The 20,254-nt window shown below is 51.6% G+C and overlaps 2 protein-coding genes and 1 long non-coding RNA gene across 9 annotated transcripts; all 3 read right to left on the reverse strand.

The window, feature by feature from the left end:
* Window positions 1-31: 31 nt before the first annotated feature.
* On the reverse strand, window positions 32-3,647 carry TNFSF13 (TNF superfamily member 13). Its single transcript, XM_055576655.1, has 6 exons — window positions 2,357-3,647; window positions 1,924-2,002; window positions 1,744-1,791; window positions 1,482-1,600; window positions 1,129-1,267; window positions 32-885 (listed from the first exon to the last, which is right to left on the reverse strand). Exons 1-6 carry the CDS (start codon window positions 2,612-2,614, stop codon window positions 776-778), a joined length of 753 nt encoding a protein of 250 aa, XP_055432630.1. The 5' UTR covers window positions 2,615-3,647; the 3' UTR covers window positions 32-775.
* Window positions 3,648-3,829: 182 nt separating this feature from the next.
* On the reverse strand, window positions 3,830-12,506 carry LOC129649342 (tumor necrosis factor ligand superfamily member 12-like). 6 transcript variants are annotated; one of them, XM_055576659.1, is made up of 8 exons: window positions 12,424-12,506; window positions 11,854-12,193; window positions 11,238-11,285; window positions 10,631-10,703; window positions 9,931-9,984; window positions 9,812-9,847; window positions 4,754-4,878; window positions 3,830-4,557 (listed from the first exon to the last, which is right to left on the reverse strand). In XM_055576659.1, exons 2-8 carry the CDS (start codon window positions 11,989-11,991, stop codon window positions 4,306-4,308), a joined length of 726 nt encoding a protein of 241 aa, XP_055432634.1. In that variant the 5' UTR covers window positions 11,992-12,193; window positions 12,424-12,506; the 3' UTR covers window positions 3,830-4,305. The 6 variants fall into 6 exon arrangements, with proteins under 6 accessions (XP_055432634.1, XP_055432633.1, XP_055432632.1 ...); XM_055576658.1 differs by having other exon boundaries at window positions 11,238-11,288; XM_055576657.1 differs by lacking the exons at window positions 11,854-12,193; window positions 12,424-12,506 and adding an exon at window positions 11,433-11,684.
* A 780-nt stretch (window positions 12,507-13,286) lies between these two features.
* On the reverse strand, window positions 13,287-18,821 carry LOC129649343 (uncharacterized). 2 transcript variants are annotated; one of them, XR_008713098.1, is made up of 4 exons: window positions 18,526-18,821; window positions 17,489-18,031; window positions 16,058-16,281; window positions 13,287-15,031 (listed from the first exon to the last, which is right to left on the reverse strand). It is a non-coding gene; the product is annotated as an uncharacterized LOC129649343 (long non-coding RNA). The 2 variants fall into 2 exon arrangements; XR_008713097.1 differs by lacking the exon at window positions 16,058-16,281.
* Between the last annotated feature and the right edge of the window lie 1,433 nt (window positions 18,822-20,254).

The following is a 20,254-nucleotide window of genomic DNA, read 5'->3' on the forward strand; positions in this document are numbered from 1 at the left end:
GGACGGGGCTGAGGCACAGCAGTGGGGGAAATGGATCCAAGGTCTTATTTATTCTTTATTTTTAAATTTTAGGCAGGGCTTGCGCAGAAAGTAGAGATCAGAGGAGTGAGTCAGGATCAGGACTGGGGCGTAAGATTTAGCCAAGGCGACCCGGCCTGCCGGGCCACGATAGTGGACAGAGTGAAGGCAAAACTTGGGACCTGAAGAGTTATGGTGTGGCTCACTGAAAGGGGGCCGTCGTCATCGGGCACCCTCTGCAGACCGGCGCCTAACAACACCTCTGGAGATAGTGATGGAAACTGGAGCCCAGTAGATGGAGAGAGCGAAGTGAAGATGGGGCTTCTTGTGGGGTGAAGAGGCAGAGGGTACCTAAGAACCAGGAGTTTGAGCGGAGGAAGAACTCGTGGACATTTGCCAACAGGATGGTTGTCTCAAACCGCCGCTAGATGGTGGTGCTGTTCTGGAAGCATTCCAGTGGGACCCAGAGCAAGTCTAGACAAAGCCTAGCATTTCCCACCCCCACCCCTACCCGACTCCCTCAAGAATTTGGGGCTGGATGGAGAATAAGAAGCTATTCTACCTCTTTAATATCCGTGAATTCAAAGTCCTGGGGGTGAGGGTGGGAAGAAGGGAGAGTCATGAGCTGTCAAACCTGGGGGCAGAGGCAGGCCTCTGTTCCTGACTGTTCCCTGTCCTTTGTCTAATCAGCTCTTGGCCATCTCCAAAGTGTACCCACCCTGGTCTTCCAAGCTCAGAACTACCTTTTACAACACAGTCACAGTTTCACAAGCCCCAGGAAGGTTCCATGTGGAGAGAGGCTAAGTTTGGCCCTTGCCCGAGGGATTACAACACTCAAGATATCCCCCTGGTGTAAATGGAAGACACCTGAGAAAGGGGAGAAAACAGATGCTCAGTGAAGCACAGCCATACAGATAATCTGATTGTTTCCCCTCCCTTATCCAGCTCAACCTTATGTTTGCCTCCTGTAAGGAGGCATTCTGTCCTTCATTCCTCACCTCCTCTTCTATACCCCAGCTTCCAAGCCCCTGCCATAGCTCCCCCACTGTTGCCCCAGGTCAGGGATCTGCTCCCCTCACATGCACATTCCACCGCCCACCCACCTCTCACCTGCACTGTAGCAGCTGTTGTAGGCCCAGTCAGGGTTGGAGGGCATGCTTTGTATGCATCGGAATAGAGTCTCCTGCCTTCCTTGTCCCTCCCGAGATACCATCTGACCCATGGTGAAAGTCTCATCATGAAACAGGACCTGACAGGGAAGGGAGGGGATGCTGAAGAAAGTGGGCTGGCATGGCTTGGGTCCGGACAGCCTCAGGAGCCCTGACAAAGGAGCAGAGGAATGAAGAAGGGCCCTCTAAGTGGGGTATAAATAGGGGTTGAGAAACCTCAGTGCTGGGGTACAAGGCTTTGGGAAAACAGACCTCCAGGCCCTCAGGTGAGGCTCAGGGGATATTTGGGGTTACCTGGCTGTACAGCAGATAAACTCCAGCATCCCAGACTCGAACAATATATCCTTGGGCCTCCAAGCCTCGCCCACGCTGGAGAGCTGGTTGCCACATCACTTCTGTCACATCAGAGTCCTCTGGAGGCAAAGAATGTGGCAGTGACGATTTCTGTGCACACTCAGACACTTATTCTCTAAGGTTCTCTTTGGCCAATGTGCCAGTCCCACACTTCCTAGATCTTGCCCCCAACCCCAAAGCCGTGATTGGAAATAATGCTCACCCTTGGAGGTGATGTTAATGGGAACGAGATGCAGAACTGAGCGCTTCTCTGGGGAGAGAGAGAGATCTCAGCAGTTGCAAGGCTGTCAGCCCTCCGCCCTCGCCCTGGCTCAGGGTTGCAGTCTCCAGATCCCCCTGCTGTGGATCACCTCCCACCCCTGCTGCACCCCGGAGGCCTCACTCTTCTGTTTACGGGTGAGCACTGCTCTCCTTCTCCGGGATCTCTCCCCATTCTCCCGGCCTTCTGTGCCATCAGGGCTCTGCTCATGGAAAGAGGGTCAGGGTTAGGCTAAGATGTAAGGGTCCCAGAAAGCCTTTCCCCAGCCCTACCCCCCACCTCCCACCTGCCCCAGGAATGCCTCACATCTCTCCTGCACCTTTCCCCAGCAACCTGAGTCTGGGTACTGGCTCTCCTCCAGAATCTGTTAGGTATGAGAAGCATTAATCTTTAACAATTTCCTTTCCTGGAATGGTTGCTCCCTTGACCTGTAAACCCTGGGACCCTCTCTTGCACCCATTCCAAACTTTGCCGACCAAGCAGCTAGAACCGAGAGACCCAGAGACCGCCCTGCCACGCATCCTTTTCTGCCAGACATGCTTCTCCCCTCACTCACCTGCTCCTGGAGATTCAGCCACGGATTCCCTTCTCCCTTCTCGGAGGGCCCTCCATTCCTCTGCAGCCGGGTCACCTCTCTCCTTAAGGTCTGCAGCTCGGTTTGTTGGGTCAGCAGAACCATGGCACAAGCCACAGCCCCCAGAGCCGCCCCCCAACTCAACCAGAGGGCAACTGAGAGCGCCGGCTCTCGGACGGGGCCCCCCATGTCTCCCTGGGGCCCTTTCGGGCTTAGCAAGGAAGGAGATGAGGCCGGCATGAGCTGGGGACTCTGCCAACAGCTGTGGTCTCAGGAGTGGGATGGCAAGGAGGTGACGGGGAGGGTGGGGGTGCAGGCAGTGGTGCAGAAGGGAAGAAGGGCGTTACGCAAGGGAGGAATAAAAAGGAACTTGAGAATAAAAAGAAGGGAGGCGGGAAGCAAGCTGGGGCACTGCTGGTGCTCTTGGCACCCTGCTGCGGGGCCAGCACTGTCCCGAGCCCCTCACCTCCTCCAGCCTCAGAAGAATTTGGTGTTAGTCTCTCTAGGAAGGACAGGGCTGCCAGTGACACCCAGGGGGAGCGGCCAGAGCGCAGGAACCCCGGGGCGGCCCCAGAAGTGGGGGAGGGAAGGTTGGCTGGCTCTGGGGCATGGTGCCAGGAGCCGGGATGGAGAGACATGCTGGGCAGCACCGAGGGTCAAGGGCTGAGAGTGGAAGACCCTCCCGCCCAGGCACAGGTGAGATCTCCAGGGCAGTCTGCTCACCGTGACTGAAGGTGGGCGAGGAGGGGAGGAGAGGGGGTCAGCGGGGAGGAGAACCAGGGTCGGGGAAGCAAGGAACTGGCTCAGTTCCGGGGTTAAGGGCAGGCCGGGTGTGTTGGAAGGAGGCCTGCACTACTCTCTCTGCTGAACTTGGCAAGCGGGACTTCCTGTTTCCCCAGAAACGCTCTTACATAAGGCTCTGGACAAATGAGAAAGAGACAGCCAGAGCGCCCCACCACTGTAGGACTCCTGCCTGGACCCTGGGGCGCAGCTTCCCATGTTCCTGGGCCCTAGTGTCCCACTTCCTGACCCTGAGCCCCCACATCGCTCCTGCTTCCCTGCCCACCCCCCGCTTCCCCGCTCCCTGGGCCAAGTTCCAGCCTAGGCTGGTGCCAGCACCTGCTGCAGGTGCCCAGGCTGCCAAGAGGAAAGGCCGCTGCTCCTCCCAGCCCAGGGATTCCCCACAGGAGGAAGCCCGCCTCCTAGGTAAATCAGGCCACTTCTGCTGGACCTTGGGCAGAGAATTGATTTTGTTTTCCCCTGGCAGTTTGCCTTTTGATTCTCTTCTCCTGCCTGGGGCTTCAAGGCACGTAGGTCTCCATGCCCAAGCCTGGATGTCGTCCTGGAATTCAGGTGACTGTCGCCCCCCACTCCCCACCTCCCAGACCCCCCCTTCCATTGGCCCTCAGCTACCCTGAGGATACCCCCTAAGCCCCAATAAAGAGAGCAACCATGACTTATTCTCTTTAATATCCACTTATCAACATTTAGTCCCAATAATAATAAAAATAATATCTGTTTTAAAAATCCACAGGGAATTATCAGGGGAGGAGCCTGTCCTGGTCTCTGACCCCTCACATTCGGGAACTCCTGGCCTAGTCCCTGTCTCTCTGGCATCCGGCCCCTCTTAGTGGCTGAAGAGGGGGTATGGAGGACCCATCATCACCCAGAGTACAGTCAACACAGTGTCCTGGGGGGCTGCAGCCAGGGTTGGGGAGTCAGGAGATAAATGGGGCTGGGGAGCTAGTGAGGTGGAGAGCTGGAGGTGGGAAGAGCTGGGAATATTGGTGTGGCATGGACCTCACGTGAGCCCTGGCAGCCTTCCGGGGAGAGAGGCAGGTCTGGGGGAGGAGCAGCTCAGGGTTGGGCAGAGGGGACAGGGGTGCTCAGAGAGCGGCCGTGGGGACAAGCCACCTGGAAACCAGGGCCCTTCAGTGAACTTGGAAGAGTCCAAAGTAGGTGAGGAAGGGGGCAGCCTTGAGTTGGGTCTGGGGGAGGGTGCGGATCCGCAGGGAAGACCCTCGCCGCAGGCGCAAGAGCCCTGACACTTGGCAGAGACGGAGCTGGGGCCCAGGGGAACTGGCCGCAGTGGCCGAGAATTCCTCCAGGCAGCGCAGGGCCAGCGTGTCATCCACCAGCAAGTCCAGCTTCAGGTAGACAGCCTTCCCCTCATCAAAGTGCACCTGGGGGGGGGCAGGGGAGGGGCGGAGTCCAGGCCTCTGCTGGCCCTGGGCTTCATCTCAGGTGTCCTTAGAGGCCCAAGGCTCCTCTCAGCCCAAACCCCACGCTCCCCTCCCCACCTTTAACTTGCCCCCAACCCCGAAGCCCAGCCCTTCTCCTTCAGTTCCGGCTTTACCCGTGGAGCCAGGTGGGGCTTACCTGACAGTACAGGTAGTACAGCCCAGCCCGGGTGACCATAAATTGCCCGGTCTGGCAGTCATAGCGCAGGGGGTTGGAGCTGTTGATTTTGGCCTCCTCCCAGCCACTCACCGTCCCGTCCACACCTGAATGTGGGTGTTCAGAGACAGGGGGAAATCCCTCTATAGAACTTTCTCACACTGGCCAGTGAGACACTGAGTTTATCAACCTTTGGGCCCACTTTACCCAGAAGATATCTAGGAGGCCCGGGCAAGGGAGGAGCCACAGCCTAGGGACCTGGGAGTGTGATAGGAAGTTAGGGGAAGAAACCCGACCTAGAGGACTAGAATGATAGACAGCAAGTTCTCACCAGCTGCTTCTGGAGAGAGGAGTAGGACTCAAGAAGCACGGGGGCTTTTATAGGTTGTGTCTGCACCATTTGCTCTTTTACTTGGAGAAGGTATGCATGCATTACTTAAATCATATATAACTTGGGTTACTAAAATAAAAAATAATCAAAAGGGAAAAAGATAAAAACAAAAAATTAAAAATAATAAAATGGTACCCAAATCTCCATTAGTGAATGGATAAGGAAAATTGCGTTAAGTCCATACAATGGGATATTATTCAGCCATAAAAAGAAATGGAGTACTAATGCATGCTACAATGTGGAGGAAACATGAAAACGCCGTGCTAAGTGAAAGAAGCTAGGATCTTTCAAAGGATCACATGTTCTATGACTGTCCAGGTGGCGCAATGGTAAAGAATCTGCATGCCCATGAAGGAGACGCAAGACATGGGGGTTGGATCCCTGGGTCTAGAAGATCCCCTGGAGTTGGAAATGGCAACCCACTCCAGTATTCTTGCCTGGAGAATCTCATGGACAGAGGAGCCTGGAGGGCTGCAGTCCATGGGGTCGCAAAGAGTCAGACATGACTAAGCGACTGAACACGCATGCACATGAAATTTCCAAATAAACAAATACATAGAGACAAAAAGTAGATTAGTGGTTGCTTAGGGCTGGAGGGGATCAGGGAAATACAGTGTGATGGGTGAAGCATACAGGGTTTCTTTTTGAGGTAATGAAAGCTCTCTAAAATTACTGTAGTGATGGTCATACAATTCTGTGACTATACTAAAAGCGTAACTGTACATTTTTAAAAGGTGAATTGTATAGTATGTGAATTATATCTCAATAAAGCCGTTAACAACAACAAAACCAGAGTAAAGGTAATTGCAAAGTGTAAAGAAGACAAATAATCAAATGACAAAGCAGGGTCTCAAGTGACTTCCCAGTCCTCCATGAGCCGCCCCTGTTTACCTCTCAGATCTAATCTCACACATTCCTCCAAGTCACAAGACTCCAGGCCCTCAGGCCCACTTTCTGTTCCTGCCAGGCACCAAGCTCACTGTTTCCACAGGGTTTTACTGCTCTTGCCTCCCCGCAGGATTCCACCCTCCCTTCAGTCTGGTCGCTCTGAGTGACCTCCGCAGGCCTCCCAGTCTGAAATATTAATAGCTAGTCTCCATTAAACTCTCCTCCACTCACCGCATCTCTCTCATAGCAGTCACCAAGGACAGAAATCATCTTTATTTCCTTCTGTGATAGTTTGGGGTCTGCCTCCCCCAAGGAGCAGGGGAATTGGTCTGGTTACCGCACCCCAGGCCCTGCAGCTGGGCCTGCTCTGAGCAGACACCAAGCACATGCTGGTGGGAAGAAAACAGAGGGGAGGAAGAGGCTGTAGAGGCAGCTGTCTCTTGTTTGGGTCCGCAGGCTGCTCTCAGGGGCTTCCGGCACCTCGTCTCAGTAGCCTGCGAAGCTTCCTTCCTGGCACCCCCATCTTCTGCCTGCCCCGGGGCGCTCTCCTGGTTCCTTTCTCAAGAACATAATGCTCACAGGGCATTTTCATCCCTACCTATGGGTTGCCTTGGCTTTTGTTTCGCAAGACTCCAATCTGAGTCTCCAGCTCTGCCCCTGCCTGCCCCTCCTGACACTGCTACCTGCCTGCCATTAGAGTAACCTCCCCATGCTCCCCACTGCAAACTCACCTAGACCAAAACTGAGCCTGCCCACCCCCAACCCCAAGTTTGCTTGACTGTCTGCATTCCACATTGGGCTCCTGGTCCTACCTCTTATCAAGCACCCAAGCCTTTCTCTCCTTCACCAGCTTTATCCTCTGATCACCAGTTCCTAGCAAGCCTGCCACCTAAGTAGCTGTCTCCTTCCCCTGTGTGTGTGGACTCGGCCATTTCTCACTGGGACTCTTCTCAGGCTCCTTCCTCTTTAGGCTCCCTGTTTCCACCGGGAGTAAACTGCCTGCTCCAGTTTACTCGCCACGCTACACAGAGGTCTAGTGATGTTTCTCAAATGCAGACGCGAGACTTTCGTCCTGCTTTGACTTCAGAATAACCTCCAGACTCCAACTGTGACCTGGCTCCATATGCTTCTCCAGCCTCACCCCATCCTGCTCTTCTGGATCTGTCTCCTCAATCACATCGAGCCGCTTGCTCCCCGTCCTCCAGCCTCATCAGACTCTTGGCAAATTCTGGGCTTTTGTACAAGTGGCCCTGCCCCTCTGTCCATCTTATACTCACACTTGGGTAAGAGCCCATGCCTCCTTGGGGAAGAGTCCCTGACTCCATTGTAAAGTTGTCTTCCTCTGTACTGGCCATGTGTCTCTTGCTACTTTCATTATTATTCTTGTCATATCACATTGTAATTTACAAATGTATATGCTTGCCTCCTCTCCTAGACAGCAGTTCCTTGCAAATAGGTCTGGATATTACTCCGTGTGGGCACCTAGCTGGGTCCATACAAACAGTAGCATCTCAGCTCATGTGTGCTGAGTCAACGAATAAGTAAATGTCTGGGTAACTGCTGAAATAATGGTCCAGTCAGAAGGGAGGAAAGCTGGCCTGAGGCATGAAGAGTAGGGGAGAGAAGGAGAAAGGGCATTCCTGGCTAGGGAACTAGTGTGAGCTCATTGTGGCTAAGGGCATGGTGTGCCTGAGACCATGGTATCACTCAATTTCATTCTTTATTGCCCAGCAACCATCCTTTTTTCCCTGCTAGGCTTGCTTTTCACCGTCCCTCCTGCCCATCTCCCTTGATCTCCAGAGGACCCCGAAGGCATCAGGTAAGGGCTACCATTTGTCCTCCCACCCAAACCACAAACCGACTTGTTCTCGTGGTCACCACTGACCCTCTTATGGAGATGAGATGACACGTCCCGTGCCTTTCTTCCTTCTGGAGTCCACCCCCTCCCACCTCCTTGGATGCTGCCTGCAGGTGCCCACCCCTGCTCTGGCAATCGCCTCTCACGCAATGTCTGGAACACAAGCACAGATAGCTGGATTCAAATCCTGGCCCCACCTCTTAGCATCATCATGACCTGGACAGGTTACCGTCATCTCTCTGTAAAAAGCAGATGGCTGGATTATCTTCCTTTTAGGACTCTTTCAAGGATTAGGTGAGATTAAAACCTGAATAGGTAGCTATGAGTTAGGCAGTATTGCTTAAGGACTGAACTTTGCCTGGACTCACATCCTTCTCTACCTCCTGGCCCATTTCTCTGCTCCTGTCACAGAAACTTCTGCAGAGAGTTGTCACTGTCTCTGATTCCTATTTCCGATTTTCTCTTAACCCAGTCCACACTGGCTTCCAACCTAACCACACCAGCCACCGCCCTTGTCAAGGTCACCAGTTGACTTTGAATGTTACTAAATGCAGCGGTCATTTCTCTGTTCTCATCTCATGTGACCACTCAGCTGCATTCAACATAGACAGCCACATCCTCCTTCTGGAAACTATGTCTTCTCTGAGACTCCAGGACACTGCCCTCCCTGGGTTTCTTCCCCTCTCTCTGGCTGCTTCTCAGTCTCTGCTGGATTCTCCCACTCTGCCCCAAGAGCCTCAGGGCTTTCCTTGCGGAGCCCCCTTCCCTCGTGGGTGTCTCATCCAGTCCTGTAGCTTTAAATACCATCCATCTGGTGATGACTCCTGACTCTACACACCCTGCCCAGGCCTGAGCCACTCACCAAGTCCAGCTAACTATTTGTGAAACTCACTTGTTTATTATTATTTATCCACTTAGTTATTATTAGCTCTCAAATTCAATTATTAATTTACATGCCCCCCCCCAACTTATTTCCTTCCTGGTTAACACCACTTTAATAAAAGACACCATTATTCTCAAAGATGCCCAAGTTAAAAATCTAGAAGTCATTCCTTCCCCCCCCCTGCCCCTTAATCCTGTTCCACCAAGTCCTTCTCTTCAAACTACACACTCAATCCATTTACTTCTCTCCGTCTCAGCTGCCAACCCTAGACTAAGTCACTCTCGTATCTTGGCTCCTGGCCTGTCACATGGAAGGGAATTCCAGGTGAACGAACAGTATGTCCAACGTCCAGAAGAAGCACATTGGTGGGGAGGGGGTGTCAGCCAACAAGTGTGGAGAGGGCATACGGATGTGCCAGGAAAAGAGGTTGAGACCAGAGCGTGGAGAGGCTGAAAGCCAAGCAGAAAAGCAATAGAAGAATGAGAGACAGGCTTAAGGAGGCTGAACTTGGCAACACAGGTGGGACACGGTAGAGGTGGGGAAAGTCTAGAATGGGGAAGGAGCTGGAGACTGAGTTTGAGGTTCTGAGGTCATGGTGCTGAGGTGGGGGTGGGGTGGGGATGGAAAAGAAGATCAGAGATTGGAAATATTTAGAGAAAAATGATCAGAGCACAAAGACTCTTGGAATATGGAGGGGAAAGAAGAGTGAAAAAAATCAAGGATGCTTCTTGGAGATGAGCGAGGGCTGGAGGAGAAGCCCAGCTGGTGTTTTGCTGGGGGGATCTGCCTGGTCTCTGAAAGGGGAAGGGGTCTCCCTGGGGTCCCATGTCTGAGTCACAAAGTCCAGTTTGGGGAACCAAGAGAAGCGAGCCCTAAGCATTTTCCTGAACTGGCTTTTGGAGTTTCTGATGTTGAAGGTGGGGATGGGGCTGGGAATCAAGGTTTTGGAGGGGGTCCCTTGTCCAGAAGGCCAGGGCTGTGAGGGTAAGACAAGAGCTCAGAGGTGGGGCGGGGCCTCACCTGCCTGTGCTCCGTCTTGTCCTGGTCGTGGGCGAACTGTAAGACACAGGAAAGGGGTGGTGAGCCCTGCCCTGCACCCAGCCACCCCTTCTCCCTGGGCATGGCTCCCCATCACCCACCTTCATAGTGGGCTGCAACTGCTCTGCGCGCCCGTGGTTTCTGGCCTTTAGATGCTGAGGATCAGGGAAAGACAGATGGGCCAAGCAGTCCCCATATCTGGGGGCTTGGTGGCCAGGAGCTACTCTCTCAGCCCCGTTCCCCCCAGTACCCTGGCATCCTTATTCTTGTTCAGTCTCCTGGTCTCAGAACCTCAGGCCGTATCTTCCTCCACAGGTATAGCCACTGATAATTTATCATCCAAAGTGGGATGCTTCTGAGCGCAAGAGGGGATTATTAATCATCACATTGAGCCCACAGGTGTAAGCCTGCAAGCCTGGATACATGGTCACAGGGTCACTCCAGTCATTAAGTCTTTGCTTTGGGGGGTTCGGGCCTCTGATTCCATACCTTGTCTTCAGCAGGACCTCAGGAGCTCTCCTAACTCCTGGCCACCCGCCTTCATATTCAGGGTGGGGTCTGAGTGAGAAGCAGGTCTATGCAATGGAAGGAGCTTCAGAGGGAGGGTCAGAATTCTAGGTTTGAGTCTCTGTGACTCCGAACCCCCCTTTTACTCTCTGTGCCTCAGTTTCTCTACCCATAAGCAAGGATAATGGGTTTTGCTCTGCCTGCTTCACAGGGCTGTTATGATGAACAAAACCGATAGTGAGTGCAGAAACCACCATGGTATGATTCCTAAGGTTGGGATAAAGGGCTGCTCACCATTTCTGCGAGGCCGAACCAGTTTCAGGAACGGAACAGCATCCTGGCTTTCCTCGGGCTGGGGGTTCAGGTCCTAAGGGTGTTAAGGGCAGAGCTAAACCAGGATCTCACCAGGGACTCCAAAGACACAAGCTAAGACCAACAGGGGGCCCGTCAGGAGAGGCCCAGTCAGCAAAAGGACCGAGTCTCAGCCAAGAGCGGCCGAGGCCACCTGGAGGCAAGTTCTTGGGGTCAGGGCTCACCCCTCTCCCCAAAACCAGCCACATCCCCCTAGTCTGCTCCCCTCAACCAGCAATTGGTACATCACACACACACGCCCACACCCAGTCAGTGTGCAAAATGAGTACACACCCTGCGCACACAGCCAGCATCCCTCTTCCATAGCAGGCTCCTGCATCTCACACTCCCACGTCCCCCACGGCCAATAACACTTCGTACTTGGTTGACATCAAGGGGGCACAAACCCCTTACACACAGTTGTCACTCTCTCATGTACCCAGGCATAAGAGAGGTGATGCACACACACCCCACACACATGGCTGGCACAAGCAGGGCACACACTTCCCATGCCGAGCAACCATTGAGCCAGCACCCACCCCCAACTCACCAGCGGGTCCGGGTCTTCCTCTGCCACCAGGTCCCTCTGGGAAGGCTCCTGCTGGGAAGGAGGCAGCGTTACCTTGTCCTTCTCCACCTGACATCTCACCCTCCACCCACCTTCCTGGCCCCTTTTCCCCCCTGCCCACCGGCCCCATCAGATGTTCGGCACAGTCCCAGGGAGGGGTGTGCAGCCGGGCCTCACCTGGGCAAACAGCGATGCCCGGCTCCCCAGGCTGACCACGGCCAGCAGGAGGCCGAGGCAGGCCAGCACCAGGCCCAGGCCCAGCACAAGCGGGGCCAGCAGGGCGGTGCCCGGCTCCCCCCGGCGCTCCCTCCGCCTCTGGATCCGACGGGTGGCCATGGGGCGGGGGCTGTGCCTGCCTCACCGGCCCCCCATCCCTGGACCCAAGGGATCGGGGGAGGGGGAGCCGGCGGGCGGATCTGGCCGGGGAGAGGGAGGGGCCAGGGAAACGGGGCGGGAGCTGGTCGGGGGGGTGGGGGATGAGGACAGGAAACCGGACACTGTGATTAAACTCCGAGCTGGGCCGAGCTCAGTTCACTGAGCGGGGCGCGCGCCGCTGGGCTTGCACAGCCCAGAGCGGGTCCCGGCCGGAGGCACACACCTCCCGAGCGCGGAAAAGCGGGGCGATGTGTGTGTGAGTGTGCAGCGGGCGAGCTGGGGTGTGCGGCTGAACTCTCTCCACGCGGGCGGCCGGCCGGCGGGAGAGAGGGAGCGAGGGTTGAAACAGCAGAAACTCCATGCGGACTGGGTGACGGTGGCGGGGCGGGAGCACCGCCGCAAGTGTGGCGGGTCTAGTGCTGCCCGAGCGAGATTGCTAAATTAGGCCTGCAGGCCAAGGTGACAAGGCCACATGTGGCTGGTCTTATTATTCCTTCAGTCAACACAGTTGGAGGCCAAGGCACATTCGGATTTTAGCAGCCGCACCTAAAGACATCCTCCTCCTGCAAGTAACGAAAAGAGCTGAGGTCTGGCATTAATGCAGGCTGGGTTTCTACTTCTTTTAGCAAATCAGTTGGTAGTTGATTTAAACCCCAGGATCCTGCACCTGAGGAGAGCAAGCTTCTAGAACTGTGCGCCGGGAGCTGTGTGCCCCCACCCCCACCCCAAGTGTGTTCCCCAAATGCACTTCTCTGGAAACACAGGAGCCACTTATGCAAATAATAGGGGTTACCTGAGCTCAGCGAGGAGCTACAAGGAGCTCACGGAGGTCCCTTTAAATCGACCCCAGATGGAGTGCCCTGTGCAGAGCCGCCTTTAGCAAAACCAAAACACCATGTCTAAGCTAATTGAAGTTTCAGCCTCTCCTAGGAGCAGAGATTTAAACCAATTAGTCTGGAATTTCCCTGATGCATACTAATGAGGAGGTAGTCTGCTGGATAAGACCCCTGCCCTTCCTCGCCCCAAAGGAAAGGTGACCAGGTAACCTTGCCTGAAACAATTCTTTCTTTTCTTTTGCTGATAAACACCTTGTCTCTATAAAAGATCCGTCTATTTCCTTTAGGGCCTGTCTGCTTGTTAAATGGGATGTTTTCTGATCCCTGATTCGTGAATGTTGAATAAAGCCAATTAGATCTTCAAATTTACTTGGTGGAATTTTTTTTTTTTTTTTTTTTTCACACTCTGCCATACAGCCTGCAGGATCTTAGCTCCCTGACCTGGGATGGAAAACATGCCCCTTCCATTGGGAGTGTGGATTCTTAACCACTGGACCTCCAGTTTGTTAAGTCTTAACCCTGGACCACCCAAAGCCAAGTTTATTACTTACCCCTTGACAGTCTGACAATACTTCACAGGGAGATAAGTAAGGCCAGGCCATTTCTTAAGACTTTGAAATCTGGTTTAAAGCAGGTCTTTGCATGCTAGGGTAGGAACAGGGATTGGTAGGGTTGGGAAGGGTTGTAATATAATAACTTAGAATCAACACCAGAAAAATGAAGGTTTTCAGGTAAGGGATTCAAATAGTCTAGGATGCAACCTGTCAGTGTTGTAGCCATGCCTTCCAGGAAACAAACTCACTCAGAAGGACAATGCAGATAGTGGAGTGCAGTTTATTACACCGGCGGGCCCAAGGCAGAGTCTCCTCTTAGCCAAGGAACCCGACCAATTTTTTGTGAAAACCTTGTATACCCTAAGTGAAGTGAAGTTGCTCAGTCGTGTCCGACTCTTTGCGACCCCATGGACTGTAGCCTACCAGGCTTCTCAGTCCATGGAATGTTCCAGGCAAGAGTACTGAAGTGAGTTGCCATTTCCTTCTCCAGGGGATCTTCCCAACCCAGGGATTGAACTTGAGTCTCTCACGTTGCAGGCAGATGCTCTACTGTCTGAGCCACCAGGGAAGCCTCATATACCCTAAGTGTACTTGCTCAAACCCACCTCCCCAAATTCCTTGAAACTAGTCTGGACAAGGTAAAAGAGAGATGGGTCAAAGTTAACCCATGATTCAAGTGTCACAAGACTAGATAAACAGTGGATATTTATCAATAGGCCTGGGGTCATATCCGGATAAACATAATGGAATTTACCACTTTGTTCTCTTACAGAGATAATTAGCATATTCTTTTAGGCAAGGAAGAGTCCAAGTACAAGTCCTGAGGCTCTTTTATCCAGGAGTCTGGTTTTCCATGGGTATGCCATTTCTATAGGCACCGGGCACAAAGTTCAGAGTCCTTTGGGAGGGTGACCATGCATGTAGCCTAATGTTCGCAGCCTGGCCTAAGATGGAGTCCAGCTCTGTCTGTTTCCTCCTTCATTCTCCCATCTTGATGCTCTTAATTCATATTATGAGCATCATTCATAGGGATACATTGAATACATTGTAAAATTCAGGGTTCACAAAGCAGAACTATCAAGGCAAATATAACAATGGTAAATATAGTTTTCCACCAATCGCCCTTCACCCAAGATAGGACCAAAGTCCATAAAGGAATGTTTTCATTTGACATTGCTTTTACCTGGTTTTTCATGACATCTAAAGCAGTTGATACATTGCCAGATAAGTCAGGAATGCATACACAACATTCAACCTTAATTATAGCACAGGTCCCTCCTTGAGCAGCTGTGAGTATGTCCAAAGCCATTCTATTTTGAATTACTGCTTTTCTCATTTGGATTTGCTCTTCATTTAAGGCTTAGATGGCTTTTGTTTTATCTAGGAGGGCCTGTTTTGTGAAATTAGTCAAGGCTTCTACTTTAATCATAATATCTGTTGTCCCTATAGAGGGTATGAATAAGGCAGCAACATACTTATACCATTGAAACACAGATCTTGGCCACCTAGCATGTAAATAAGGTAGATTTACCAGAGCTTATTATAGGTTAGGCTTTTGTTGCATTGGCATTTATATCAAATGTAAACCTATGACCTGAGTCTATTGACTGTAGGTCTGGCTTACACCCAGAGAGCAGGGAACGATTATGATTGTGTCCCAGAAAAGAGCAGAGTGGTTTAAAATCTCTTTGGCGGAGCAGTGACAGCCACCAGGGAAGTCCATCCATCACAGACAGAGGCATAGCCCCACATACCCAACAGTTGGAGGTATTGTGGAAGTTGGCATAGGAATGTGTACGTTGATGAGACCAAGCAGCAGGAGTTGATTATGTGGCTTCATCCTCAAGGGGCTCATCTGCGATCGTCTTTTCCTTCTTCTTAAGGATGGTCTTAGTCTCTCGAGGGTCAGCGGGTTCCATCTGTGCAGTCAACTCAGCGTTTTTTGGGTCTGCGTGATATGTTCTCTTCACCCTCGTATGATGGATCCAAGGGACAATACCTGCAACTTTAACTGCAGTAGGGGTAGTTAGAATAACAGTATAAGAGCCCTTCCACTGAGGGGCTAGCAAATCAAGTTTCCAAACTTTGACCCATACTTGGTCACCAGGCATAAACTCATGAATCTGTTCCCCAAGGGGGAACGGCACCCTTTCTTGTACAAACTTAGTTACCTGATTTATTACTGTACCCAGTTCCATCTGCTGTGAAATCCTATCCCCCCTTACCTGAGGCAAATTTGTTAACACCTGTCTTATTATGGGACGGGGCCTCCCATACACAATTTTGTACGGAGAATAGCCTTGGGACTGTGGGGTCACCCTGAGTCTGAGCAGAGCCGTCGGAAGCAAATCCACCCAGGAGCAGTCAGTCTCTATGATCCACTTGGAGAGTCTCTTTAATGTCCAGTTGGTTCATTCCACCATCTCAGAACTCTGGGCCTATATGCAGTGTGCAGTTTCCATTTGATGTTTATAGTTTTGTTCATTTGTTGTACTAAATCAGCTACAAAAGCCGGGCCATTGTCTGATCCAATGCTGGTAGGAAATCCAAATCTAGGAACTATTTCCCTAAGCAGGCACCGGGCTACTTCTGATGTTCTTTCAGTCCAGGTAGGAAAGCTTCTACCCATCCCAAAAACGTACATACCATGATCAGCAGGTAACGGTAATGTCGATGAGGTTTCATTTCAGTGAAGTCCACTCCCAGGTGTTCAAAGGGCAGAGTGCCTTTCAGCTGAATACCCGGAGGATTTTGTCTGAATACCCGAGAGGAAGCATTAACCTGTGAGCAGGCAGCATGGCCTAGGTGGGTTGCTTGGTGTGTTTGGCTTACCAGAGTGTGTGCCAGCTCCTCCAGTACCAATAATTTGCCACTTGGCAATTCCCACCATCCCTTTTTAGTCTTGGTGGCCCCTTCCGCTTTGGCTAACCTGACAGCCGTTGTCCTTGTTTTATGAGGCTAGTGCCATCAGTATATAGGACCCAACTAGGGTCTGGAACCTTGTGTCCTTCTTTAAAACAAACCCCAGATACCTTACCTCCTCCTTGCAGATCTGTGCCTTCTTCTTCGACACCCGGTAACCTGCTTCCATCAGCAGCTGGAGCAGTGCTTTTGTGCCTTCCCAACATTTTTCCTCGGTCTCAGCAGCCAGCAGCAGGTCATCCCCGTATTGTAGGAGCCAATATCCATACTCTTCCGGATGGGATGAGTTCAGGTCAGAAGCCAAGGCTTCCCCAAAGATGGTTGGGGAATTTTTAAACCCTTGTGGGGGAGTCCAGATGAGCTGTTATTTGGTGCCCCCAACTGGATCTTCCCATTCAAAGGCAACAATGGGCTGTGACGCTGGGGTGAGGTGTATGCAGAAGAAGGCATCCTTGAGATCTATGCGAGTATAAACTTTAGTCCTTGGCAGGAGGAGGCTAAGTAAGGTATGGGGGTTTGGAACAGTGGGGTGTAAAGTCACAGTAGCCTAGTTGACTAGCCTGAGATCTTCTACAGGCCTATAGTCCTATCCTTCTTCCTTTTTGACTGGCAGGATCAGTGTATTCCAAGCCGACTGGCACTCTACTAGAGTGCCTGCCTGTTTTAATCTATTGATGTGGGGCAGTAGGCCAGCCCAAGCCTCTATCGGTAGCGGGTACTGGCGCTTTGTAACTGGGATGGTGCCTGGTTTGAGTTCTATTATCACTGGGGCTTGATGTTTAGCCAGCCTGGGGGGAGGGGGTGTTATCTTCCACCGAGACCTCAGGGAATAATTGAGTTAGCTCTCTCTCATGCTCTTCTGGCCCACCCAGTTCTTCCTGCAGAGGCTCATGCAACCTCCAGTCATCTTGGGGGGGTCTTGAGAGAGAGAGCAAATAAGTCATAGTGCCCATCTGGAAGGTGGGCCTCTCCTCGGGAGAAAGTCACTTGTGCTCCTAGTTTAGAGAGCAAGTCTCTTCCTAACAGGAGTACTGGGCACTCAGAATGTAGAGGAATTCATGAATCACTTGGTGCCCCGCCATCCGACATTTTCTGGGCTGGCAAAACGATTTAATCATCTCTTCTCCCGATACCCCAGTTACAGCGATAGTCTTTTTGGACAGCGGTGCCACAGGTTTTGTTACTACTGACCGTGGGCTCTCGGGGACCTGATATCTCTGAGCCCTGGCAGCCCTATTTAATTTCCAAGTCAGCAAGCCCCACAACTGCGGGAGCTTCCTCTTCCTTTCTTGCCTTAGGGCATTGATTCTTCCAGTGGCCAAAACCTCCACACTAGGCACACTGGTTTGTCTGTAACGGGGCCTTCGTTATAACCGGTTGAAGGACTGTCCTGTCCCTGGGGCAGAGGAGGTTTCCAGAGGGCCAGAGATAGACTCCCAGAGCAGCAGCTAGCATTGCAAACCTCTTGTCTGTTCCCTCCGGCTCTCTGGCAGAGCTCAGTCTCTGCTTAATTCCAACGTCTCCCTCCCCTTCCTGTCATACTCACCGGGAAAAGTGGGTATAGCTTGGGCTGTTCGGCTGGAGCCGGATCCTGGAAGTGTTGGCCAGAGGCTTCTGCCAGCAGATCGGAGCCCGCCGAGGTGGCGTCTCTACGACCTGTGGGAGAGCTGGTGGAGGAGCAGCGGCTGCTGCAGGTACTTCACCTGGCCCTGGGTCAGGCATTAAGGCAGCCTCCGATCCTGGTGGAGCACTGGGCCGGTGGGTGAGTCGTCGTCCATTATGGGGGAGGGGCAGGTCATCCTTGTCCAAATCCTGCCAGATCCCTGAGGGAGAAGGGGGATCGGCGTGTCTTCACCTGCCGGTCAGCAAGGCCGAACCAGAACACAACGTGGTCCAAGACTGTTTCTACCTTAAAGTCCGTTCTGCCTTGGTGGGCTTGATCAGGTGCGGATGAAAACATAGATGGGTTAAATATCCCATGTCCCAGGCCGTCTCCGGAAAAGCCAGTTCATACTCACTTATGTATCCCCCTCCTTCTAGCCTGACAATTCCAAAGGGGTCAAGCATTTCACAGCAGACGGGACACCTCCTGGGGGAGGGCAGAATATGAACATACAAGGACCAGTTTCCCATCCTAAAAATCCCCTGGCGATCACTGGTAATAATTTTCGCTGAGATGGAGTGGACACACCTCCTTAATGACCTTGGCAAATTCCCTTCCTAAGCCCTAGCACACTGGTCGACCTGTGTACCAAGCAATCGCCGGCTACCTAATCCAGGCTCCTGTGGGTCCTCGCTCCTTCTAGTCCCTCCCAGGGGGGTGATCAGGCCCCCTCTTCCACCTGGGTTCCTCCTCACCTGAGCGCTCAGTTTCCCTGCTGCCGTCCACTACCTGCTAACGTGAAAGGTCCAGGCATTGAGACCCAGAAACCTTCCAGAAGGGCAAGGCATCTTCCCCCCTCTAGAAGATTCAAGCTGCAAGGCCTAGGAGAAGTCCCAAATGGGACTTGTCTCCTCAAAGTGAGGAGTTTCCTGGCCAATGCACCAAATGTTGTAGCTACACGTTCCGGGAAACAAACTCACTCAGAAGGACAATGCAGATAGTGGAGTGCAGGTTATTACACCAGCGGGCCCAAGGCACAGTCTCTTCTTAGCCAAGGACCCCAACCAGTTTTTGTGAAAACCTTATATACCCTAAGTGAACTTGCTCAAACCCACCTCCCCAAATTCCTTGAAACTAGTCTGGACAAGGTAAAGAGAGATAGGATCAAAGTTAACCCATGATTCCTGTGTCACAAGACTAGATAAACAGTGGATGTTTATCAATAGGCCTGGGGTCATATCCGGATAAACATAATGGAATTTACCACTTTGTTCTCTTACAGAGATAATTAGCATACTCTTTCAGGCAAAGGAGAGTCCAAGTACAAGTCTTGAGGCTCCTTTATCCAGGGGTCTGGTGTTCCATGGGTATGCCATTTCTATAGACACTGGGCACAAAGTTCAGAGTCCTTTGGGAGGATGACCATGCGTGTAGCCTAATGCTCACAGCCAGGCCTAAGATGGAGTCCAGCTCTGTCTGTTTCCTTCTTCATCAGTTGATGCCTTCTATTGAAGAGCTAATGGGTCTTACCGGAAGTTCCTGGAATAAGCAGTAAAGTTAATTAGGAACATTCATCTTCCTGGGCAAAAGTCTCTAGGAAAAATAAACTGACAATTGACCACCAACTCTCCCTATCCCTACTGAAGCCTTTCAGTTGATATATCCTATCTTGATTCACAAAGAATTTCTAGGCCAAATTTCTACCAGGGAGAAATGTAGAGAAGAAATAATATAATTGAGGATACCTCAGTTCAGTCGCTCAGTTGTGTCCGACTCTTTGGGACCCCATGGACTGCAGCATGCCAGGCTTTCCTGTCCATCACCAACTCCTGGAGCGTACTCAAACTCATGTCCATCGAGTTGATGATGCCATCACTGAGGATACCTAGGTGGTTCTTTATCACATATTACCAATGATCACCAGGCATATAAGGAGAATCTGCATGCAAAGAAAGACCAAAATAAGCAAAAGAAAACAAAACAAAAGGTAACACAAGAAAACAGAGATAATCCAGAGTATAAAGAGAAAGATCTAATATACTTAGAGATTCAGGAAGACAAAACATCCATAAAAAAAGAACAGGATGGTATATGAAAGAGAAACAGAGAACAAGAATTATTTTGCAGGGACTAAAAATGTGGTTGCAAAAGTAAAATGTTCAGTAGAAGGATTAAAACATAAAGTTGGGGGGGGATTTCTAAAAATAATAGAGCAAGGTGGTCCAGTGGTCCACAGGGGACACAGGTTCTCCCTGCTCTGGGAAGATTCCACATGCTGGGAGGCCACTAAGCCCATGTGCTGCAACTACTGAAGCCTACGAGCCCTAGAGCCTACGAGCCACAAGAGAAGCCACCACAATGAGAAGCCCGAACTCCAAACTAGAGTAGCCCCTGCTCACTGCAACCGGAGAAAGCCTGCACTCAGCAATGAAATCCCAGGACAGCCAAAAATAAATAAATAAAACTTGAAAAAATATAGAGAGCAAAAGAGTGACAAATGGAAATCAGAGAAAAGATAGCAAACACAGAGGATAAATCCAGAAGGATCATACAGCTATTAGGAACCCCAGAAAAATAATAATGAATAAATTGAAGGGAAGGAAAATATCTTAGAAAAGAATAAGAGATAACTTCAAGACTAAAACTAATGTCTCCATTCTGAAAGGGTTTATTGTGTGCTCAAGATAATGAATGAAAAATCATCTGTAT

This window comes from Bubalus kerabau, chromosome 4, assembly GCF_029407905.1.
Source record: "Bubalus kerabau isolate K-KA32 ecotype Philippines breed swamp buffalo chromosome 4, PCC_UOA_SB_1v2, whole genome shotgun sequence".
Lineage (NCBI taxonomy): Eukaryota > Metazoa > Chordata > Mammalia > Artiodactyla > Bovidae > Bubalus > Bubalus kerabau.